Here is a 25,576-nt window from a genome sequence, read left to right as displayed (position 1 = left end):
CACTCATTTCTATGTTGGAAAGTATAGAAGAGCTACAGTAGCCTACAGTGCAAATTATCATTTATTTGTATTTTGGTAGCATGTGGAGGCTGCAATCAGGAAAAACATCAGGGTTTGTCCACATAAAGCTGTGATGGTAAGAAAACCAACATGGCTTTTTGTAACCCAAGACTATACTTGACTACTACCATAAAATTGGCAAAATTCATAAAATTATAACCGTGATTTCTCTCTCTGATTATCACCTCCAAAATTCTTCCTTTAGGAGGATGATTGCTTTGTCGTCACTCTAATATGGACTTTTTTTTGAACACTTGACCCAACTGCTGTAAACCCTTTTTTAAGTTAGAGAATGGAAATAAGACACAATATTAGTGTCATCAGCATTTCCCTGCTCACCTCATGCAGATTACTGAAAACTGACAACATTTTTACAGTTTGAATTTGCATGTAATTGGACCTCACTGAGTTGTAGAATTGACAGTTTTAATCTAGAGTTTATAAAGTTAGGGTTCTTTGGAAATATGCTTTGAAGTATGTGCAGAAGAAAAATTGAAGTGCTTATTAAGTCTCTGGTCCTGGAAACACTTAAAACTTTTGGAATTTCCTGACTTTCTTTTAACAGCACTATTTCCAAAGTTATCAATCTGTCTTCTCCCTTCTCATCAAATCAAAAATGATTGCTTTGAAGCATAAATGTGAGGACTTTTATATAAGAACTTAAACAGAAACGTTGCAGAATGGTCTTTGATATGCTGTTTGTATTTTAGGATTCAGGAACTCATGTCGGATGATCAGCGAGAAGCAGGTAGAATTCCTCGCACAATAGAATGTGAGCTGATTCAGGATCTTGTAGACAGCTGTGTCCCAGGAGATATGGTCACGATCACAGGAATTGTTAAAGTGTCAAACACCGAAGAAGGTACAGTACATGTGGTTTGAATTTTTTCTTATTGCCTTCTGAATCTTGCACAATGTTAAACAAAAGCTTACTCTTTGTTCTCTAGTTATTGAGTTTTCTCTCAAAGCCTAAAGTATCACTTATTCTTTGCATTTTTTTAGAAATAAGTAAAATGTATAGGGGAAAACTGTTGAACAGATAAGGCTCTGTAGTGAAAAACAGAGAGGACAAAATACGCCAACTGGGAGGAGAGCAGTGTACACCTTAGCATCCCCTGATCTTAACTGACTCTTGTGCAGTCGGCAGTGGGTATGTCTTGTAGCAGCACTTACGCTCTGTTAAGGATGAGGAACTGTGTCTCAACTATCAGTACAGGCTTCTCATGTTCTAGAAAGTCAGTTAGATAGAAAAATCTTCTCTCCAGAGTAAAGGAAACAAGGTGTTGAGATAGATTCCGTTTTCCAGATTTGTTTCTAGAATAGTCTTATTGAGGTTAGCCATGTGACACTTTTTTTTTATCTTTCATTTGAAGGAGGATGTTATCAAGGTTATTTAAATAAATAAATAAAAATATTATGGGAACTGTTATGGCTGCACATTCTTTCATGGCTTGCTTCTCTCTGCTTGAAGAAACCTTACAAATGTTCTTAATGGAGAATGTTACAAAGAATTATCATAATCAGTTGGTGAACCATTGTGCTTTGTAACAGATCAGTAATTTTCTGTTAAGGATACAGATAGCGTTTAATTTTTAACATTTTTTCTATCTTTTCTGCTACAAGATTTTTATTTTAAAACATTGTTTTAAGAATAAAATAGTGTATTTGTTTAATTTCATAGTGGATCAAGCTAAAGACACTTAAAATGTAGCCAGTTCAGAGAGGCACAATGCTCTGTTTCCAAGGTTAAAATTTTGAATAGAATAAAATTGATCTTGCATTTCATTCAGGCCCTGATCCAGCAAATCACTTGAGTATGTGCTGAACTTTTAGTAAATTAAACAACATTCTTTTTCCCTTTTATAAAGCTCTGAATTTCAGTGTGTCACCAGAAGCTTTTCCTGACTTTTTATCAGGCTTGGAGGAAGCAGTTGTTCAAAATAGTTTCCATTAAATTGTTCAAGGGCTATATCTTCCACTATTCAGGAACTGTGATCTGGGTTAGACATTTTAATTTGCTATATGTTATTACAAATATGTCCCAAGTTTTAATTAGCACATGGATTTTAATATTTCTGAATTATTTTAATCACTACCTGTGCATAACCCCAATACTTAGATAAAAACATGGCTTCCTATTTTTGACAGTCTTTGTAATCTAACAGGAGCATCTAGAAACAAAAATGACAAATGTATGTTCCTGTTGTACATTGAGGCAAACTCTGTCAGCAACGGTAAAGGACAAAAAGTAATGAATTCTGAAGATGGGACTAATCACCGAGTATGCATGGAGTTTTCACTTAAAGATCTTTATGCTGTTCAAGAGATTCAAGCTGAGGAAAATCTTTTCAAGCTAATTGTCAAGTATGTTGTCTCTCGCACCTTTAGCAATTTAGATATAAAAGCACCACAGCTTTTTCCTTCTGGTACTTTCAAGTGTGTGGTTCATTATTTGCTATCCTACATCTTGATCCCTCTGAAGCAGTCAATCTGGGACAAGTAACTTAAATGAAATACACCCTTGTGTACTTGTGCCATGTCCCTCTTTTAGCCCAAGGGTGGGAGGGAAGTCAATCAAATATATTTGTAGTTTTAACTAGTTGTTGAACTTTAATTTGCCTCAGAATATAAATATTGTACTTCAAAAGAACACTGTTCTTAAAATAAGTGCATACACATTTTCTTCTGCCTTTCTTTTTTCCCCTATTTTTCAACTGCTACACTCCTTTATTTTTAGATGTCTGAGACCATTGCCTTGGCAGCTTCCACATCTTGCATTGTTCTTTTCTATGCTCTGCCTATGGCCTCTGCAGCACTGGGGGAGGGGATAGGATAGCCAGGCTGCGGGCATGAAACAGACAATGCAGGACCATGCAGTACCACTGGAGCATTCCAGGATGCTGCAGCTAAACCTGTGAAATACAAGACCTTGTTCATACTCCAGCACAGTTGAGCAATAGACTTATGATGATTAAAAGTAGTTCTGTTCCAGATACAAGAGTGGTTGCAGCAACCATGTTGTAACAGGTTCTCGTGTGTGTGCGCTTACAGATTTAAGTGGAGTACTGTTCTCTATGATGATAAGCGTGCTTGAGTGTCCAAAAATTTCAAGGACTTTGATAGAACATTTTAAAAAAAAATCCCAACAACCCTGGTTTTGTTGGGAATTAGACAAGAAAGTGAATTTCTATGGAACTTGTTGCAGTAGAGAAACTAGTTTTGTAATTGAGATAGGACAAATGATCATTTAATGGTAATAAGAGATTTCTGTTAATCACATACTAATGTCAGATGTCTTGGGTTTTTCAGCTCACTTTGTCCTACTATCTATGGCCATGAGGTAAGTAATTTTAGAACTTTGCTTTCATTCTAAATTCAAACTTCATTACAAATTTGACTCAGTAAACTTCCAAGACCTTTTAAAGGTTGGCGAGGTGGAAAAAAGGAATTTCTTTTTTAAAAGTTTATTTTTGCATAAACTCTTTTTCCTGTGTCAAAACACCCATAGAAACCCCCAAATGAGAAATAGGTAGTGCATTGGGTAATGGTGGGAGTTCAATCCCTTGTAACTTTTTTTTTTTTTCCCCCCTGCAGGACACGTTTTCTTTCTGTGTCTTAATTTACTATGAAGCAATTGTTAGTAATGGTAGCTGTTGTCTAATGCTGATTAGCATTTGTATGTACTATTATAGATTGTAAAGGCAGGTTTGGCACTGGCATTGTTTGGAGGATGCCAAAAATATGTGGATGACAAAAACAGAATTCCAGTGCGAGGAGACCCGCATCTTCTGGTGGTTGGAGATCCTGGATTAGGAAAGAGTCAAATGTTGCAAGTATGGGTTCATTTACTATTATTAAACTTAGCTAATGGAGAGACAATGCATTTTTCCCTTTAACTCTAAACCTTTCTGTTTAGTCTTTTGCTTACACACAACCATTCGTTCAGTGAGAGACTGTCTCTTTGTATATAATTTAGAAAGTCTCCCTTTTAAAGTATATAACTTACTAAACCCCACATTTTTGTCCCTAGTTGTTGTGAATTCTGACTAAAACGAACACTCACATTTTTCTCCTTTTGTCACACTCTCATTTAGATATTCACTGTTGTTCAACATCAGTATTCTCCACATAATTGCACAACCCTTCTGTTCTGTGATATGTATTTTATATTTATCTCGGAAGGGTTCTCATTTTATTTTCATTTGTCACAATGACATCGATAAGTGTGTAAGTGGTGAGTTGAGTACAGCAGCCAGTATAACTCATGCAAATTGAATATCTGTCACTTCTATGGTATGCTTTTATATAATGAATGAGGGCAAGGATGGTCCTGTGGTTAAGACACCGAACTGAGAGTTGGGAAGCCTGGATTTTATTCTTGGTTCTGTCTTTGATGCCCTGGGTGACCTTGGGAGAATCACTTGAAGGTTTTCAATGGCACAAACAATATTTAGGCACCTAGCTCTCAGTGACCTCCAATATCAATTGAAAATCTCTCTCTTAGTCTCTTTGTCTCAGTTTCCACATCTGCAAATGGGGAATAAAATACGTAGTTTGCAACAATTATTTTATTGAGTTTGAGTACACCCATGGTAAAAAGGGCTTTGAGATATTTGGACAGAAGGTCCCATAGAATCACAAAGTGTTGTTGTTGTTGGAGTTACTTTTTTTTTGAGGAATGCTCATATTCAGAACGCCCAGCCTATTATGATAGCAAGGTCATAGGCTATATCTGAGACCTTTTGGTAAATCTACTGACAGTATTTTTGAGTGACGCACAGGTCCTAATGACATTGCTTCTGTGGTTATCTAAGAGGAGTTAGTCTGATTATTGATGCATTCATTTAGAATTCTCATTTCTAAAGTGCTTTTGCAGATTTTTAAAACGTGCATTATCAATATCATTTCATGTTTTTCATAACATGTCACTGGCAGGAAATTGCGTTAAGATGGAAAAGCAGTAATTTTTAAGTACTATTGCCAGGAAAAAGTAATTATTTTCTGTGGGACTGATAATATGCACTTAATTTACTTTCTAAAGTGTATGACCTCAGTTACTATCTCACATAAATATCTCATGATAGAAAAGCAGAATGAAAGGAAAACATTGTGTTGACCGAGAAATCCAGAAAACAGGTAGATAATGTGTGAATCTTTAAAATTAGAACATGTGATTGATAGAGGTAGAATTCAAAGAAGGAACTAAAGGAGAGGTAAGTATAACTTTGCTCCCCTCTCCCGGTGTCCTTCTCCCTAAAAGCATCTTCTGTTGAGAGCAGTATCTTGTCACATGTACCTTATTCTATTAACAGTATTTGCAAATCACATTCTGATCAGTATGATTCTTACGTGCTCTTTTTCAGACCAAGTAGAGCTGAGTGAGCTCTAAAGTAATCTTTAAATATTTCACTTGCCGGCACAAAGTTTTATGTTTAAAAAGTAGGGCTGTCAATTAATTGCAGTTAACTCGCATGATTAACTCAAACAATGAGTTGCAATTTAATTGCACGATTACGTTTTTTAATTTTGCGATTAATTTTTACAATTGCATGATTAATTTTTACTATTGGCACAGCTGTGATGATGGTTTAGAATACCTAAGCCAAGTTTGCATAAATGGCTTATAAATAAATGTTTAAACTATTTGTTCCCGTTTCACCCTAAGAAGCAGACCATTTGCACACAATGAAAGATTTTTCTCTTTCTTTACTAAATACTTTGATGCCATTCACAAAATGTTGGCCTGCAGCCGTTCTGAGATTGACAAGATCACACTGCAAGGTTTGTCCAGATCAGAATTTTTGTGGGAAAGCTTCTAGGAAAAAACAAACCTCAGTAGGAGTTGGTGCTGATGGTTCAGTAGTCAACACTTTTTTCCCTTGGAGTCAGTGCTGAACAAATATTGTTCTGGCATAATCTTCAGGAACATTTTGTAGCTTTGTGCTTTTTCTTTTCTCTTTCTTTTTTTTTTTTTCTTTTTTTATAAAATAAAACAGCTGCTGGTCACTTGGCACTAAAGATTGTTTGGAAAAGAGCAGTGATGTTAACTGGAGTGCACTAGCCAAATTTAACTGGAGCCATTGCTTTGTCTGCCTTCCCACATAAAATTTCTCCAAGTTTCCTTTTTCATGCTGTATTTTTTTTTTTTTTCACTTTTCTCAAACTTCTGTAGAGACCTAATGCTTCAAGGTTTAAGACAGTATCTTAACTATTGGAGACCATGAGGAGACCTTGTTTGGGGGACAGATAATCCCACATCCCACTTTTACTTCTGGGAGCACTTCTTACACCTTCCTCCAAAGCATCTGGTGCTGGCCACAATTAGAGACTGGGTACTAGGCCAGATGGACCTCCAGTCTGACAATTGCTATGTGATGTGGCTGCATATCAGTGATGAAGAATACTGTATTTTTGGGTGGGGTTTTTTTAATACCTGCTTAAGTTTGCACTGCTTTGTTTTTGAAAAATAATATCAATATAAAATTATTTTTAATATAGGTGATCTAATTAACCCATACAGCACCTTAATCTAGTACATCCAAATCCATGTCATGTAGCATTGTCTCAAGGTTTACGATAACCTAGCAGATAGTACTTTGACCCCAAGCATGCAACCAAAAATGATTCCCACCTTCTGCAGTTCTGGATGTATCTCTTTACGGCTACTCAGTTAATAACTATTATACTAATAATATTTAATAAGCTAATAAATATTATACTATTGACTCATGTTAAATTGAAAATAGCAAAAAAGGTCAAACACATTTTTTTTTTTCCCGTTTGTGGTATTTTTCTAGTATGAGTAAGTTACAACTCCACATAATATGGTTCTGTAACTTTTTTTAAAAAGTGATTGTTTTCCACAGGCAGTTTGCAATATTGCCCCTCGCGGTGTGTATGTTTGTGGCAATACCACCACCACTTCTGGCTTGACTGTGACTCTGTCTAGAGATAGTACCTCTGGGGATTTTGCTTTGGAAGCTGGTGCTCTGGTGCTTGGAGATCAAGGTAACTGCAACTAAATTGAATGGACAAATGTTTTTAGCTAAACATTTCGTTTAGATTTTCCCTCAAACCAAATAATATTTGAAATCCTAGCACTGGGATATTGAGTCTAGGATTAACATATGTATGATGCTACTACTAACTACAGATCTGAGGCTAACTTTTCTTTTTTAAATAACTTTTTATTTTTAAGCATAGGATCTTAAGGAATTTGCGCAAATGTTCAAAATGTGATTCCTTATTCTCTGCTGGTCTCCTCCAGCTTGGCTTCCTCTTGGTGGGTCTCGGAAGCCCTGATAGACTCCAGTGGACTTTGTGGACTTGGTCCCCCTTGGTGGGGATTGGGTGCCTAAAGTTAGGCTTCTAAAATTTGCAGAAAGTCCTTTATTTAGGTGCTTAAGTGGCCAGATTTTCAAAATTTCTCTGTGTCAGTTGACTTAAATGGGAACTACTGGGTGCTTAGCACTTTTGAAAGATGGGCTCCATAGTTAGGCACCCCCTTTTTTTTTTTTTTAAATAAAGAATCTTGGCTCCAACTTTTTTAAATGAAAGCTTAGATTCTGGAGTGCAAGTTGGGAGTCATCAGAAAATAGTGTACTGCCCAGACAGCTGTCGTGAGCCAGACCAGTTTGATCCCTGACTCTAATACCTGCCCCTCCAGACTTACAAATCCACCAGTAGAGTCCCAGGGGCAGCGTGAAAAGGAAGCAAGCCATGCTGACAGTGCTGAGGGGAACATTGCAATGAGTGGACTTTGGATTAGGCTCAAGGTGCAGTATTGGATCAGTGGCATATATTTGGCCATTGACCTGTGTGTTTTCTGATACCTTCTATATTAATTATGTTTCCAGGTATTTGTGGAATAGATGAATTTGATAAGATGGGAAGCCAACACCAAGCTTTGCTGGAAGCCATGGAACAGCAAAGTATCAGCCTTGCTAAAGCTGGCATTGTTTGCAGCTTGCCAGCTAGGACATCTATCATTGCTGCAGCAAATCCAGTTGGGGGACATTATAACAAAGCCAAAACGGTCTCTGAGAATTTAAAGTAAGCACTTTCTGAAATACTAATTATGTAGCTTGCAAGAGGAAGTGCCCCTTTTTTTGGTCAAGTCAGTTTGTGAATAATGGCACTTTAGTTTCCTGGAGGATGAAAGTAGGTTTTATTATAATATTGCTTTAATTTCAGCTCTCAACACAGATTTATTTTTTGAGTCATACTTGTGGAGCAGGATAATAGGTAAAGTTGCTCTAGAGTTCCATTGTGTCTGTTTTTATAAGCAATGTATTATTTTTGTCTAGAATGGGGAGTGCCTTATTGTCCAGGTTTGACTTGGTATTTATCCTGCTGGACACTCCAAATGAAGATCATGACCATTTGCTTTCTGAGCATGTGATGGCAATGCGAGCTGGAAAACAGGCAGTACACAGCAGTGCGGTAGTGACTTGCACCAACACACAGGATTCAAACACCTCCATCCTTGAAGCAGTCTCAGCTAAATCATTATCAGAAAAATTAAAGGTAGAATTTTCTCCTTCCATTTTGTTTTGCTCATCTCCCCCTGGTGTTGGATCTCAGCAGTTTCCCCTTCCACTTTCCATGTGGGGAACCAACTCCAGCCTTAAAGAGCCATGGGATGTCTATAGAAAGTCCCTATCTCCACAGGTCCTGCCAACTGCCTGCAGTAGCAGCTCTTGCAGGGTGGATGGTGGGAAACTGGGGCAAGCCTATTCCTGAACAATCTTTACACCGTCTCACCCTGGTGAGGCTCAGATTTTGCTCAGTTTTTTAAGTTTTTACATTTTTTTTTTTTCCGCTCTCAGGGATGGTGGTTCCTTCCTTCATCTACCAATGCTACTTTGTGGATTTCCTCACCTTCTTCCCCCTTTCCTTCTCCAGTTTCTCTTTCCAGTTTCCACTCATTCTGTTTTTTTTCTCTTCTCCTTCTCCACCTGTCGTTTACCTGTCTTGTTCCTACATTCTCCTCCCCCATTTCACCCCTGATTTCTCTCCTAAATGAAAACATGTGTAAGTGATTAACTTCCAAATAACCATATAATTTTGTTTACCCTGTTCTCACTTGTCCAACCTGTCTCCTTGTTTGGTTCTTCCCTGGTGTGTCTGTCTTTAGCCCTGATGCTGCAGTGAACGCTGTGTGGGTGGGTACTTGTTGATGTCTGTGGGGCTCTGTGACCGGATTCCCAGGGGAGCTAGGTGAGGTCATTCAGTTAGGGTGAGCCGCAAAGAATGGGGCAGACAGATACCAAAGTGGGTGGATATTCCAATACTTAGATTTACCAAGCCAGCCCAAAACAGCTTCTTTATTACCTCATTGGTTACCTTGAAGTCAACAACACAGTTCCCTTAAAGTAATGCAGCCTCAGCCTTCCACCTAGACACCCAAGTCAGATATGATGAAGATTAATGAAAATCTTAATCATATAAAAAAATTCTACAAATCCCAAAGAATAGGACACATTACTACTTAGGTTAATGAATATTCCAGATCTTATCCAAATACACGCTTACAGCCAATTCTTATTAATTGAACTAAAATTTATTAAAAAAGAAAAGAGCGAGAGTATGGTTAAAAAGTCAATATACATACAAACATGAGTTCAATTCTTGAGGTTCAGATTCATAGCAGAGATGGTGAGCTTTGAAGTTGCAAAGAGTTTTTAGAATTTAGTCCACAGGTTATAGTCCAATGTCCAATAACTTATTCAGCTTCAGTGTTATAGCTTTGGACTGGGAGCTCTATCTTTATGGCTTAGCCTTCCCCTGCATGAAACCTCAAGCAGATCTGAGATTAAAAGGATTGGGACCCAAAAGGTCTTGTATATACAATTCCAGATCTTTGACAGGTTGGAGTCCTTAGTTGAACAACAGGTTTCAGAGTAGCAGCTGTGTTAGTTTGTATTCGCAAAAAGAAAAGGAGTACTTGTGGCACGTTAGAGACTAACAAATTTATTTGAGCATAAGCTTTCGTGTGCTACAGCTCACTTGCACTCATGTGAACTTTGAAGTGGACCCATTTCCTAAGCATAGCTGGTAATTATCCACACAGATTAACACAAGACAATTCCCTGTCTTTCCACCATTTGCAGATGATTTGCTATACACTTCAAAGAGAGATGAATACAGCGATATTCTATGTTTACAGTTCATTTAAATGTTAAGATGTTCTTTTGATCTCTGAATTAACAGAATACAGCATAGACAGGGACTGTTTGATTACATTGTTGACCACTACCTATATATATTTATATTATATAATTAATATGTGTGTGTGTGTGTATGTGTGTGTGTATATATGTATGTGTATATATATAAAATAAAGTACACAAAAACACAAACATTGTCTTCCCATATGTTTTTAAGGGTTGAATTTGAGTAATTTATTCTGTAGGATGCTTAACCCTTTCTGGTCATGTGTCATATGAGCACAGAAGTCCACTGCGTGGGATTAATTGCAGGATCAGAACTCTTCAGGGACCGTGTCTTACTAGGTTTAAACAACAACAAGAAAAATAGAGCTTGTTCTCTCTCTCTTTTTTTTGGCCATACAATTGTATCTGCCAGATTCTAATCTTAAACCAAACTGATTTGATTCAGTATAGTCATCTTTTCAGGTTTGTTCTCATTCATTGTGAAGAGTCTTTTGGAAAGAGGACTCTTGATATTGCCCAGTTGCATTTGGCACTTTCACTTTTCGTCTCCGTAGACTAGAGGTTTGTTCTGTCCGGAAATGACCAAACTATCATTTATTATGCACACCCAGTTGAGAATTGAGTTCATAGAAGAAAGACCAGGGTATACAAAAACGCACTGAATACTGTAATCCTGTTGTAACTTAGACTCCATGAACATGAGAGATGTGTTCATAATTGGCTTAGGTCATGCCTGGAGAAAATTTTGATGCCATTCCACACCAGCTGTTGAGGAAGTATGTGGGATATGCTCGGCAGTACGTCCACCCAAAGTTATCTCCAGAAGCTGCTCAGGTCCTCCAGGAATTCTATCTTGAGCTCCGGAAACAGAACCAAGGGATGGACAGTACACCTATCACCACAAGGCAACTGGAGTCGCTCATTCGGCTTACAGAGGTACGCTTCCAGAGTAATCTTTTTTGCTTCTGGCACCCTAAGTATTTTAATATAGCTATTAACGCTCCCAGGAACTTCTGACTGCTAACGTGACCATGTGTGTTTAGTGAGAAAGGATCCACAGGGCCAGTTAGTATGCAGCTGGCTAATGCTCTGTAAATTTACATCCCAGTTTGCTGCATACTGACTGTGTAAAGCCCTTTGATATTAAGTTCCCAACCTCAGAAAAGGGGGAGAGATCAGACTCCACAAGGGAGTTGCCAGCAATTGACTTGTGGCTCCCAGCCTGCTTCTGTTCCGTTTTGTGCTAATCACAATTGCTGTAGATCCTTGTGATCGCTTCACAGTACAAGGAGTGCCCAGTCCTTACACTGATTATTCCAGCTTCTCTTTGAAATAACTGGATTCCAGGGTGCATTAGAGGAAACCAGAGGCAAGAGGCTCAATGTGAGATTATAATTTGAAAAGCTGAGCCTTTGTTTTAGGCATATGTTGTCAGGCAAGGCCAATGAGGCAATAAGGTACACCCAGACAAAGTGTCTTAATTTTTTACACCTTTTATGCCATTCTAAGGGGCTAAGTGGAAGACAGACATTTCAGCTTATTTGTCCCTAAAATCTATTAGTCTGTGCCTCATTACCTAATACAGTCTTTCAATACTGCACAGCTCTAGCAGCTTTTCCATCCCAAATTATGTCTAAGCCCATTGTAAAAGTAAAGGCAAATTGGGATGCTAGATGGGTATTCTGGTTCTTGCTTATGGACCAAAATAACATTAAATTAAATAACTGCCAAACTCCTAAGACTAAATCCTGATGACTCTTTAAATGGTTGGTTGCAAGAGGCGCATAAAACCCGAAGAGCTGTATAAGGAACTGTGGAGGGCTTCCCCAGCCTTTCCATGACAGAAAAATATCCCAGGCTGGGAATTTGCCCATCCTTCCCTAGATCCTATTCCCCTTTTCTCCCCCTGCTGTATCTGCCAACAGGGAGAGGAGCAGGATTCATGGATATCCACCTGGCTTTTCAGAAGAATCTTCCTTGACAATATAGAGTGGGACCTGTGTCTGCTCCTCCCATACCTTATCGCTATTGGCACGTATTTTAATGCTGTGTTCTAATAGCATTAGTCATGCTTTTGTTGTTGTCCAGAGAATGCAGTATTAAAAAGCAAATCAACAATTTCCAGACCACAACCCACTAAGATAGTTTTGAAGGTAGCAGTGATGCTACTTATTGATAGGGCTTTATCCTGCAATTATTAGTCAGAAATTCCACTGAAGAATGTGGCTATGTTCAAGTCCTGCGGGATCGGGTCCCAAGTATGTCCTCAGAACATGACACAACCATTGTGACTGAATGATGGAGACTAAGCCTTTTTTATGTGGTGGCTACCACATAACTTCAGCTTAATTGTTAAATATGTTTTTTGTTTAAGGCACGATCAAGACTGGAATTAAGGGAAAAATCAACCAAAGAAGATGCGAAGGATGTAATTGAAATAATGAAATACAGGTGATGTACAGTGTTAAAATCAGAACAAATATTGGTATTCATTTAAAAAATATGATTTTTCTTCTTTTCATACAACCAAGAGAATGCTTAGATGGTATGGTTCAGACCACTGATATTTATATACAAAACTCTATAGCCAAACTGTCCATCTTCGGGTTTGGCTGAATAGGGTGGTGATGTAGTAATGTACAACCCTGTCTTTTTTATGTTAATTTTATCATGTGGATCATGACCACTATGATTATAGACAACTCAAAGAATACAATCACACTGTAGTGTAGGGAAGATTCAGTCCTTTTTGCCTTTTAGAAAAGATGCACCTCTAAGCGTCTTTCCACTTTTTCAGAGTCTGAATTCTTGCTGTGAACTGACAGACCCCCCTAGTGAAGGCCTCTAAACTGCTAGCTTTTTTTCTTAGTGGGAGAAGCTGCACAATTTGGAGGCCTGAGACTTCAATGACGCATTGTTACATTTTTATATTTCAGACCGATAGCAAAACCCTGCCGAACCAATCCATTCATTTCTGCCTTTACCTCCTGTTGATTCACATTTGGTTGTGTTTTTTTTTAGCATGCTAGGAACTTACTCTGATGAGTTTGGGAAACTGGACTTTGAGCGTTCACAGCATGGTTCTGGGATGAGCAATAGGTCACAAGCAAAGAGATTTGTTTCTGCCCTCAACAATATTGCAGAAAGAACCTACAACAATCTCTTTGCATTTCAACAGCTTCGGCAGATTGCAAAGGAGCTACAAATAAAAGTAAGTGGGGAAATCTAGATTCTTTTGAAAAACAGTTTAGGAATCATTAAAATTATCAGCTGAAAAATTAAATGAAATTAAAATCAGAAACAGCAGACAAGTGCCATATCTCTCCATTAAACAGGGATGAGCAAAACATATTGCTGATGTTCTGAGCTCTGTCGGAGACATTTCTGTTGTAAACTTTCTAATGTCACTAGCCTTGCTAACTACAACATCTTGCATCAACAAGCACTAACTTTGCTGCTATTATTAAGGTTTGTCTCTGACTTTTTTTTGCCAAGGACAAGTTGGTCCCAGAATGTTTTGCTTCTGCTGGCTCCAGGACTATTTTTTGTTCTTTGTTTGTATAGAGCCTAGCACAATGGGGTCCATGACTGGGACCCCGGGGCACTATGATAATGCAAATAATTCTTATTAATAATCCTTATGATCACTCCAATTTATGCTCCAAAGTTGTGCCTGCCATATTGAAAATGTTGTTCTTGTGTTTCTCTTCTGGTCTTCCTTCTGATGTCTGTATGTTTTCATTCCTGTTCCAAGCTTTCCTAATATGAAAGTGCTGCTAATTGGATGAGAAGCGTATCAAAAATACGTAAGGCAGCAAGTACAACGTATCCTGTGATCTTCAATTCACCTTATACACATTTGATTTTCTCAAGTGAAAATAACTGCCAGCCAATTCTGTATTTCACTTCATGGTGGAACACCTGGAACATCCCAGTGAAAAGTGACCTTTTTAAATCTTTTCAAAAAAGATTTCGGTGCTTGTGAAAAGTGCTGGAAACTGAATTTCTCTATCCATAGAATGGTTATAATGTGGGCAGTGATATTGTTCTTCACATATGTCAGCCTCCCTCTAGCAGTGGGCCCTCCTCTAGGGATGAGATAGTAGCTTCAATCTCCAAGCCCCCTCTCTTGAGGCTGCTTATCAGGTTAAATGTTGTGGATAACCTGTCCAATTGTGATTACCAACTCCTTTTACATGGGTTATCAGCAGTCATTTGGTGACTATTTCCACTCTAAACCAGTATCCTAGGGGTGAAAGGCTCAGAATCCTTTTTCAAAACTCAAACACATCACCCCTCCTCTCTTTACCTTTTTGTGAAACTAAAGAAAAATTACAATTTACTGTTTCACTGTATGTGTAAAATGTTTTGCCACACCCTATATCCTACCTCTTTTCATAGCATAAAGACCTATGGTGAAATCCTGACCCCACTTGAAGTCAATAGGAGTTTTGTCACTGATTTCAGAGGGGCTGGGAGTTCTCCCAAGAGCTTTTGAGTTCGTTTGGCAAAATATTTTCATATTTTCTGTTGTTGGGTTTTCCCCCCCCCCAACCCACACTTCCTCCCCTTTTGAAACACTTTTTCTTCCAGAAAACTCCCTCAGCAGATGAAATTTCATGGAACTTTTGATTTTTAGGTATATTTCACTAATTTTCCATATGGCAAAACCAGGAACATTTTCGATGTTGATGTTTATAAACTGTACATCTTTTTTTTTTTTTTTTTTTTTAGTGAGGTGAAATAAAGCAAGGAAGGATATGGTCAACTTTTACTTAGCCTTCAAGTGATCCAAAGGCTTGTGGCGGAAGTTAAACCCTTCACACTAATTTAATTTAAAAATGTTCAAAAGAATTGCAACATACCTTGCTTTACATCAGACATATTATTTTTCACACTTAATGAACGTATTTCACTCTTTATTTTTCTTCCAGGTATCTGATTTTGAAAGCTTTGTTGGCTCTTTAAATGACCAGGGTTATCTTTTGAAAAAAGGTCCAAGAGTTTATCAGCTTCAAACTATGTGAAGGAACCACCACAATGAAAGCAAATGTTCTTGAGGCACAGTAATCCTATTTGAAATGGAATAACTGGTGGACATGTTGCATCTGGAGTCCATTACCATATAACCTGCAGTCTACTATGGACATTCCTAAATAAATGTTACAGATGTCCAAAGCTTCTATTAGCTGAGACATGACACTCCCAGAAGAACTGCCCTTTTAAAAGCAATACTTTTAGGAATGAGTGACACTACCATATTTACTTCCAGAAGTGTTATCGGAGAAGATGATATTTCGTGCTGCCATTTGGAGGTACTGTAGTTCAAATAAGAGTTATTTGAGATGAGGATCTCTCCATCATCAAAGATCATAGCAAGAGGAGAATGTGTATTTACATTCATCCTATCAAAGGACAATCATAGATTTTACTTTCAGTTCAAATAACTCAACATGCCTGGTGTTACTTAAAAATGAATAGAAATGTTACGGAAAGTATTTTCTCAATCAGAAATGGTAATATTGAAAAGATTTGAGAGTAACCCAGATTTTAGTAGTGTAATTAAATAAATTAAATAGCTTTAGCACTATTCTGAAATGTTTTCAAGAAATCGATAGTTTTCATGCTGAGGCTCCATGCAGTGTATAGATTTAAGGAATGTGGTTAACTGAAAGAAATTAATTTATTTAAAGTTTCACTTTTGCAGCTTACTATTTTAAAGAGTGTATACAGTACTTGAGATTTTATTTAAAATGTCGGTATGAAAAAATCAAACTCTAGTTGTACATACTAAATATAGAAGTGAAATAGAATGCATTTATATACATCATTAAAATCTATATTAAAGACAAATTTGGGATTCAATCAACAAGTTAAGTGCATTAAATACTTAATAGCATGAAAATTTAAAGCAATTTTGTCATAAATATAATGTACATTTTGTGCATTAATTTGTAGTATTCCTGATGTATGTTAAACTGACTTAAATAAGGACATCCCACAAGTGTGTGTGTGTGTGTGTGTGTGTGTGTGTATACACACACACACACACACCCACCCACCCACCCACCTCACTTTTGTGGGATGTCCTTATATAAAAAGATCTGCTGCTTTGATGCCTGCTAATCCATTTTTTTCCTAAAGTAATTCCTCTCCCCATAATACAAATGCAAGATGGGGAACATGTCTGAAATGTTACATATTGAGGTCACTACGAAGATGATTATGATTTTATCAGAAAGGTGTAAATATGAAGGCTTTCTGTTTTAAGACTTTGTTTCTGATCTTTTCCATCTTTGTTTTTGTTTTGAGGCAGATTATTATTTATTTAAGAGGAAGCATTGATTTTTAAACAAATTCAATAAACTTTCCTCAACTTATGTTTAAAGAAAAGTCTTTTGCTTCTGAAGTTTTGTGCCTTGAGATGAAATCCCGGAGTTTGAAAAAAAGATTTAGGATCCCAGTAAGACCAGCAAACAGCTTAAAGCTCCAATCCTGCAAAGGGATCCAGCGGAGCAGTTCCTTTACTACCATGGGAAACCAATGGAATTATTTGTAGGTGTAAGGACTGTCCATTAAGAACCCTTCTTAGGATCATGACCTAACAGCAAAAAGGCAAATGAGGGGTAATTTAAATTCTAGCTCTTCATTTAAAAAACAAAATACCAATGTGTTTTTATGACACTTTATTTGCTTGAATCTAAAACTAGAAATCCTGATTGTTCTGATTTCTATTTATTGGGTAGGGCAGTTCCCTAGTACTAAAGAATCCCTGTGTAGCATGGCTACTGCATTGACTATCTAGTTCAAGATTTGAATGAAGCCACTTTTAATCTTCAGTTACCAAATACCTTTAAATGTTTTCTGGGTCTGTATAATGAATCAGCACAAAAAATTGCAAAATTCTCATCTCCAGTTTTCCATACTGTGAATTTTGTTTTCTGTTTTTAGAGAGGCTACTTATTTCTGAGAAAAGAAAAGGAGTATTTGTGGCACCTTAGAGCATAAGCTTTCGTGACCTACAGCTCGATTCATCCGAAAGCTTTATGCTCAAATAAATGTTAGTCTCTAAGGTGCCCCAAGTCCTCTATTTCTTTTAAAGAGTTCATTAAAGGTCTGATCTGAAGCCCCCTGCCGTCACTAGACAGTCTAATTGACATCACTTTGATTGCATGCGTGTAGTTTTTCTTGGGCCCCTAGAACCAAGGCTTTTCCCCGTGAAAAGGCGAGTGTGGCGTTTAAAAAAAAAATCTTTAAGTTACTCCCCCTTGCTTCACTACCAAAGCTCTTGCATGTACCTGACCTCATACACCACCTTGAAGAGCGAGAGCCTGTAAGACAAAACTATGCAACACAGGAGGTAACAGCAGGGTCCTAATCTGTATATTAACTCTTAAGGGGCAGTGAGTTTCAAATATAGCTGGTAGGATGCAGCCATTAAACAAACTGCTGCGGGGCGGGGCGGGGCTGGAGCGGATCGGGCACAGCCCCTGCCTCTCCCCGCGCGCCCTGGGGCTTTGGAAGGGCGGAAAAGCCCCGGATCCGGCCGGGCCCCCGACTCGCTCCCGCGGCGTGGGAGCCGCAGGCCCAAGGGCGCGTGCGCAAGCCTTTAACGGGCGGGGCGGGGTGCGTGAGGGAGCAGAGAGAGAGGATTGCCGTAAAGCACAATGGCAGCGGTCGCAAAAGACGCAAACCCACCCCAACGTCTCCAGGCACACAGCTGTCCGGTGAACGGAGGCTGAGGCGTGGCTGCCCCCTCCCCTGCGTCTGGCAGGGCTGAAGTGCGCCCAGCGCCCTTACGGGGGGAGGGGGTGGACGCCGCCATGTTGGCCACCGCTTGGCTGGGCAGATGCTCCTGGGGGCTCCTGAAAGGCGCGAGCCGGCCCCTGCGGGGCAGCGGCGCGAGGCCGCTCGCGAGCCGGTCCCGGGCGACCGGAGGCCTAAGCAGCCGCCGCGGCTTCTGCCTCGCGCTGGGGCCCCCCCCCGCTGAGCGGCCTCGCGCCGCCCTCCTCCTCCTCCTCCTCCTCCTGCCCCTCCCCCGGCGCGAGGCGGCTGCTGCTGCTGCTGCGCGCGCCCTCCCCGGCCCCGCTCTCCCCGGAGCGGCTCGCGAGCGGCTCCCCGCGCCCCGGCCTGGTCAGCGCGCGGCGGCGCCCGCTCCCCGCCGGCGGGGAGAGCCCCCAGCCGAGGCGGCGCAGCGACGGTGAGGCGGGCCCGCCGGGGGACGCGGCGCGGAGGGGCCGAGGAGCCGCCAGCGGCTACCCGGAGCTGGTACGTTGCTTGTGAAGAAGACCCCGCCGGCCCCCTCTCCTCCTCCCCGCCCCACGCGGTCGCCTCGGCCTGGCCCGATGCCCTCCCCCTCCCACCGCGTCCGCCTTGCCACCGACCTGCCCCGGCTGGATCCCCCCGCGGCGCCCGCCTGGCGCCTCAGCCCCTGCTGCGCGGCCTGTCCCGCTTGTGCGGGCGGGAGCGCGGCCGCGTGAGGCGGCTGCTCACAACGCCCCGGAGCCCGGCGGCGGCGGCCTGCTCGGAGCTGTCTCCGGTGTCCCGGGCTAGGCAGGCCGGGGCAGGCGCCGGCAGGGCCTCCGGATCGCGTCCGCCCTCGGCTCTTCGCGCCAGGTAAAACCCTAGTCCAGCCGTGAGTCGTCACGCAAGGGAGCCGGCGGAGTGGGCAAACCTGGTGCTTCCCCCGCCTCCGCCCGCTGAGTCGCATGAAAACGACAAACCGCCTTGTCTTTACTAGCATTTCACATCGCAGTCGCCCACCTGAGTTGAGAGCACGGTGAAGTCGCGGCTTGCGGGCCCAGCGGTAGGGAATTCCCGAGCTGCCCGGGGTTTAGAATTGAGCAAAACGAGAGTCCTACAAGAGGATCCGTTTGCATAAAGTACCTAATCTGCAGTTCTGCCAAAGCCCATCTAGACAGGTTCACTGAGGGCTCAGTTACACTGGCTAATGTATTCTCTGCAAATGTAAAATATTCCCTCCTCCCTTTCCGGTGTGCCATGCTTATTAGCGTTTTATCTCGGGTCTCCTATGCCATTTTTTCCCTTACTTGACTTCATGCATGTTAAATTTTCCAGGTTGCTTTGGTGCGCTTGGTTTAATTTTCCAGGTTGCTTTGGTGCGCTTGGTTTCTTATCTTACCAGGCACCCCCAACCCAGTAGGTTCCCCCTATCTTTTATGCCCGCTCTGTTCTATATTCATGATAATTGTCTGTCCTGTGTTTTATATTTATGGAATAAACAGTTTTGGTTCCTCTCTTTCATAGTCTATATTTACAGCTAAGGAGTACTTGCGGCACTTTAGAGACGAACAAATTCTAAGGTGCCACAAGTCCTCCTTTTCTTTTTGCGAATACAGACTAACACGGCTGCTACTCTGAAACCAATATTTACAGCTTAATCAGTTCCTTTGCAGATGCATCCATTATGCTATTTATTTGTTTGCATATATTTCAATACTGTCCCAAACATTTCCCCATTCCTGGGGCAGCTGTTCGCTGCTCACCTGTGCTTAGTCTTGCATACTAAGGTTGAAGCTGGAGGTGCTAACATGAAACCAACTTCGTTTACTTTTAAAGATACAAAGCTTGTATAATTCTACTCATTCATTCATATTGATTTATATGTGAGGGCGAGTTATAGTTTAAAACTAAACTCACAGCATTTGGAGCTAATGATAGCTCAGTTTTATGAAATAAAAAATTCTAATAAAGAGCATTATAAATTTTGAAAATTTTCTTTTCTAGCAAACTTACCAAGATGCATTTTGCAAGTTTTAATACAAATTGTTCTTTTATTTAAAAAAATAAAAATAAAAAATAAAAAATTTGGTTGCTCATTGGTGGTCAAGTATCAGAATAAAATGGCACATGGTATTGGAGCTGTTCAGGCTCCCCTTCTTGTCTTGGTTAAAGGTTCAGGTCTGGTCGAGAGGTTTGAGGCTTATTTCCCAGAATTTCAAGGCATAGATTCATAGATACTAAGGTCAGAAGGGACCATTCTGATAGGCATTCTGGCAATCCAGGTTTCAGTCAAATGTGTATTTACTGTGACTATTCAAATCACATGCAGGCTTGACTGATTTTCTTTTTCTTATTTTCCAGTATGAAAACCCATGGACAATCCCAAATATACTTTCTCTGGCAAGAATTGGTTTGGCTCCAGTTTTGGGTTATTTGATTGTTGAAGAAAATTTCAACATTGCATTGGGTGTTTTTGCTTTGGCTGGGATAACAGACTTGGTATGTTGCATAACAGAGTTTTGAAATGTATTTTGTTGTTTTTTTTAATTTAAAATCACACTTAGTACATCATGTATAAACAGTTTACTAATTCTCTTAAAATTTAAGTCAGTATTATGAGATCAGCTAGTATGCTAATTGTTTTGTAGAAATGCCTGAGAAAGCCATGATGACAAGACAGGCCCGGATTCTACCACTCTTTAAGGCTGCTTTGTACTGCTCTGTTGGTGCAAAACAGCCTTAAAGATTCCCTAAACAGGTAACTGAGAATCCCCCAGTGACTTGTGTATAAACTGTATTTATGCAAGCAACTGTCCGCTTGCAAATGCAGATTAAGAATTTCTGCATCCAGAAGAGGTAATCATGTATGCAGATTAGCAATGTTTCTGACAATCAGGTTCTCTATGAATTTCCTGGAATTAGGATGTGCTCACAGTCTTCTAGACTAGAATCTGAGTAGTCAGATGTAAAGTGTTGAATACGTCGTTTGTATCTTCTAACACAGTGGTTCCCAAACTTGTTCCGCCACTTGTGCAGGGAAAGCCCCTGGTAGGCCGGGCCAAGCTGGTTTGTTTACCTGCCGCATCCGCAGGTTCAGCCGATCGCGGCTGCTCCAGGCCAATGGGAACTGCTGGCCTGGAGCAGTAAACCACGGCCCCTGGGAGCCGCGATTGGCCGAACCTGCGGACGTGACAGGTAAACCAGCCCGGCCCACCAGGGGCTTTCCCTGCACAAGCAGCGGAACAAGTTTGGGAACGACTGGTCTAACAAAGTTGACTGATAATTAGGGCTGTTGATTAATCGCAGTTAACTCATGTGGTTAACTCAAAAAATTAATCACAAGTTAAAAAATTAATTGCAATTAATCACAGTTTTAATCGCACTGTTAAACAATAAAATACCAACTGAAATTTATTAAATATTTTTGAATGCTTTTCTACATTTTCAAATATATTGATTTCAGCCACCATTCCAGAGGACACGCTTCCATGCTGATGATGCTCATTTTAAAAAAAAAAAAGCATTAATTAAATTTGTAACTGAACTCCTTGGGGGAGAAATGTGTGTCTCCTGCTCTGTTTTACCTTCATTCTGCCATATATTTCATGTTATAGCAATCTTGGATGATGACCCTGCACATGTTGTTCGTTTTAAGAACACTTTCACTGCAAATTTTACAAAATGCAAATAAGGTACTAATGTGAGTTTTCTAAAGATAGCTACAGCACTCGACCAAGAATCTGAAGTGCCTTCCAAAATCTGAGAGGGATGAGCTGGAGCATGCTTTCAGAAGTCTTAAAAGAGCAACCATCCGATGCGGAAACTACAGAACCCAAACCACCAAAAAAGAAAATCAGTCTTTTGCTGGTGGCATCTGACTCAGATGATGAAAATGAACATGCATCAGTCCGCACTGCTTTGGATCATTATCGAGCAGAACCCATCATCAGCATGGACACGTGTTCTCTGGCATGGTGGTCGAAGCATGAAGGGACATAGGAATTTTTAGCGCATTTGGCACATAAATATCTTGCAATGCCGGCTACAACAGTGCCATGCGAATGCCTTTTCTCAATTTCAGGTAACATTGTAAACGAGAAGCGGACAGCAGTATCTCCTGCAAATGTAAATAAACTTGTTTGTCTGAGCGACTGGCTAAACAAGAAGTAGGACTGAGTGGACTTGTAGGCTGTACAGTTTTACATTTTTATTTTTGAATGTAGGGTTTTTTTCTTACATAATTTTACATTTGTAAGTTCAACTTTCATGATAAAGAGATTGTACTACAATACTTGTATTAGGTGAATTGAAAAATAAAATTTCATTTTTATAGAGCACATATTTGTAATTAGAAATAAAATGAGCACTGTATACTTTATATTCTGTGTTGTAATTGAAATCAGTATATTTGAAAATGTAGAAAAGCATCCAAAAATACTTAAATAACTGGTATTCTATTATTGTTTAACAGCATGAATAATCATGATTAAATTTTTGTAATCGCTTTACAGCCCTTCTGATAATACTTTATACCTTTTTTAATTACCTACATTATATTCATATTGCTTATTACATATCCTGGTAACAATAGTAGATGCTGATGTTTTTTTTTTTCTAGCTATTAAACGTTCACATATTAAACTTATATTTATAGTTGGATGGGTTTATTGCACGAAACTGGGCCAGTCAGAAATCTGCTTTGGGAAGTGCCCTTGACCCGCTAGCTGATAAAATTCTTATCAGTGTCCTGTATGTCAGCCTCACTTGGGCAAGTCTTATTCCAGGTAAGATCGTGTTAAATAATGTATTTATATTTTTTTCATAAGGTAGTACTAAATAGTATGGAGAAGTGAACTTAATGCAGGAAGACACTTCTTACGTTGTCAAGGAGGAAAACTAGTTTTAGCTTACAACAGTTTTGTCAATTGGGTTTTACTGTTGTCTGTTTAAAAGAAAGTTTTTAAAGAACTTTATTTAAATATTAAATCATAAAATTCTGACTTACTTTTAATTCTGTTGAGCACCTGAACAACTTTTGTCACTAGGTTCAGCTTCAGCAGTAGTTTGCTCTGTTTTTAACAAAGAATACTTTTATTGCACTTTCCACTCATAGAACTCACATTTTAAAAGAAAACATACGTCATATACAACTACATCAAACCACTGTTCTGAGACTGACATTTCTCACTTTATCAATCTCTATGCTAGACTTCAGTTTTCCAATCTGAAATGGGATGATTGGGGCCACCCTTGCCAATTAATTCAGATTTGTCTTGGCTGCTCTGGACTTCATGCTTACTGGCAGTTATTGAAAATAGATGATGTTTCTGGCAGATGGGTGTGTTTCTCTCCACGGACAACAGTGGAACCAGTTCACCTCTGCCATCTGCATGGGTCTGACTGTGCAGGAAAGGTGCTGGTTGTAGGAAGCGCCGCAGGATAATGTAATGCTCTTCTGATACCATTAGATGTTGCCACTGAATGCTAAATCATAGATTTTTTGCCCCCTACCCTCCCTCCTTAAATTTTGCATTGCTTTTTATTTAGTTGGAAAAGACAAATAGTTTGTATTTTCTTTGTGTTAATGGGGATTGCATGTGTGAACATGTAGTAGTGGTGTATCATGATGGACTTTGTCTATCTGCAGCTAAAAACTTGTTTAAATCAAATTTTTCAAATCCTGACAATTTCTTCTATAACTGTATTTTGTTGATTTGTTTTTCAGTTCCACTGACTACTTTGATCATTTTGAGGGACATAGTGCTAATTGCTGCTGTTTTTTATGTGCGATACAAAACACTTTCCCCACCGGTAAGTGTGTGGCTTTAAAACAAATTGTGGATGGACATGAAATTAAATAGTTTTGGACTTTGAATAGGTTTTCTGTTAGGATGTGTATTAGCAGGGGTAGGAAGCGGCAGTTACTTAAACATTTGCCAAAGCTTTGCTATGCAGCTTGATGTTGATCCAAAACTTAGGGGGAAATAGTGAAGATTTACCTGGCAAGAGAACAACAACATTACATATGAGACTATGAAATTTAGGAGATCATAAACTAGTATTGAAAAATGAAAATGAGATCCATCAATTATTATCAGGGCATAAAAGCAAGGTTCCATCACTTCACTAATTATTAAGTAACACTTTTATTGTCTCTGTTTTGCCACTTGTACTCTTATATTTCAGTTTAATGTTTTACATAATTTTTTTAAATGTCAGTTTTATCGAAGAGTAGATTAGTGTAACTGTTCTCTAGTGTTGTGAGTGATTTTCTGTAGTGTGTTCTTTGTGGAGATTTGTTTCAAACACACACATTAAACATAAACAACCTTTATCTTTCTTTCACAGAGAACGCTTAGTAGATATTTCAACCCCTGTTATGCCACTGCCCAGTTAAAACCAACTTTCATCAGCAAGGTAAAGGTGATCATTTTATTATAAATATCTGTTTCTTCAGCATCCAGGAGCCTTCACCATTCTGGAGCACTATTAATTTTCTGACTGCTGTCTTCAGCAGCACTTAATACTGACACATTCTTATATAGAGCTTTATTCCACGAAGTCCTGAGTCCTCTGGGTGTGATCCAGCAAAGCACATAAGTGGTCCAATTAACAAAGTAAATGTGCAGCAACTATATCTCAAAACTTGTATTTTGCCTGGTTTTCCATATATTGGCTAAGGTTATTAATAACCTCTTAAGTAATGTGTAGGACATTAATGTGGTAAAGTTCTATTTCAGTACAGCCACAACTTACATTTAATTTTTACCAGATGAACACAGTGGTTCAGCTAATCTTGGTGGCAGCTTCGTTAGCGGCTCCTGTTTTCGATTACGTAGATAGCATATATCTACAGACTTTGTGGTAAGTTACATTTTTATTTTTTGTGATATCTGTAATGTACTTGTAAAGAAACTAGCAATTCCGATTGAATTAAAAAGTTAAATTCATGGAACAGAAGGGTGTGCCTCAGTAAGCCGAAATTAGGTTACAGAGTTGTATGGTTGAACTCTTCCAGATGACGTTTTCTTTTTGGCTGAAACGGAACCAAGCAATATATCAGTGCTTAATTTGTTATGAGAGAAATAGCTAAACATATGAGGAAGCCAGTCAAAACCCCAGGATGAAAGTTAAGAAACTAAAGTCTTCCAAATCAGCATGAAGGCATCACAGAAGGTATGCACATCCCTAAATTAAAATACATACATAAGTGTGGAAAGGTCAGGAAAAATCTGATACTGTTAAACGGAAAGTTATGGCATTTATTCTAGTTAAAAGGGTTTCATTGCTAAAATTGCAGCACAAGTGATGCCAGTAGAAATGGACAAGCTATGGCAGGTAATACAAAGTAGAAATTAACCAATTTGAAGAGCAAATAACTTTTTAAAAGAGAAGTTCTTTAAGTATCTCTGAAATAAGATGCTTGAGGGAGTCAGTCATATCTACTAGGTTACCAGGGAATATAGGTGCAGTCTATGAGAAAAAGAACACTATGGTTTATTTCCATCAGTCTTTCCTTGATTAGCTGTTGTCACAGTTCAGGGCAACTGCACCTGTATTTTCCCTGCATAGACCCTCAAGGAAACCCCCTCTAGGTG

General features: G+C 39.4%; 2 protein-coding genes across 9 annotated transcripts in view; both read left to right on the top strand.

Moving 5' to 3' along the window:
• The window catches only part of MCM8 (minichromosome maintenance 8 homologous recombination repair factor), a 29,672-nt gene extending 13,422 nt beyond the window's left edge, over window positions 1-16,250 (top strand). For all 8 annotated transcript variants that reach the window (XM_038394658.2, XM_043512120.1, XM_043512119.1 and 5 more), the window contains 11 exons: window positions 771-922; window positions 2,226-2,424; window positions 3,370-3,400; window positions 3,753-3,893; window positions 6,927-7,068; window positions 7,917-8,112; window positions 8,367-8,586; window positions 10,962-11,171; window positions 12,610-12,686; window positions 13,257-13,446; window positions 15,170-16,250. In XM_038394658.2, the coding sequence (XP_038250586.1) occupies window positions 771-922; window positions 2,226-2,424; window positions 3,370-3,400; window positions 3,753-3,893; window positions 6,927-7,068; window positions 7,917-8,112; window positions 8,367-8,586; window positions 10,962-11,171; window positions 12,610-12,686; window positions 13,257-13,446; window positions 15,170-15,262 (1,651 nt within the window). In that variant the 3' untranslated portion in view covers window positions 15,263-16,250. The remainder of the gene's footprint in view (window positions 1-770; window positions 923-2,225; window positions 2,425-3,369; window positions 3,401-3,752; window positions 3,894-6,926; window positions 7,069-7,916; window positions 8,113-8,366; window positions 8,587-10,961; window positions 11,172-12,609; window positions 12,687-13,256; window positions 13,447-15,169) is intronic.
• A 1,675-nt stretch (window positions 16,251-17,925) lies between these two features.
• Window positions 17,926-25,576, top strand: part of CRLS1 (cardiolipin synthase 1) — an 11,374-nt gene continuing 3,723 nt past the window's right edge. Inside the window, 7 exon segments of the mRNA XM_038395235.2 lie at window positions 17,926-18,208; window positions 18,210-18,503; window positions 20,340-20,477; window positions 22,633-22,762; window positions 23,704-23,789; window positions 24,327-24,395; window positions 24,751-24,842. Of these exon segments, the coding sequence (XP_038251163.1) occupies window positions 18,059-18,208; window positions 18,210-18,503; window positions 20,340-20,477; window positions 22,633-22,762; window positions 23,704-23,789; window positions 24,327-24,395; window positions 24,751-24,842 (959 nt within the window). The 5' untranslated portion in view covers window positions 17,926-18,058.

The sequence above is a fragment of the Dermochelys coriacea genome, chromosome 3, assembly GCF_009764565.3.
Source record: "Dermochelys coriacea isolate rDerCor1 chromosome 3, rDerCor1.pri.v4, whole genome shotgun sequence".
Taxonomy (NCBI): domain Eukaryota; kingdom Metazoa; phylum Chordata; order Testudines; family Dermochelyidae; genus Dermochelys; species Dermochelys coriacea.
Note: the sequence above shows the minus strand (reverse complement) of the source record. Positions and strands in the feature narration are given on the sequence as shown.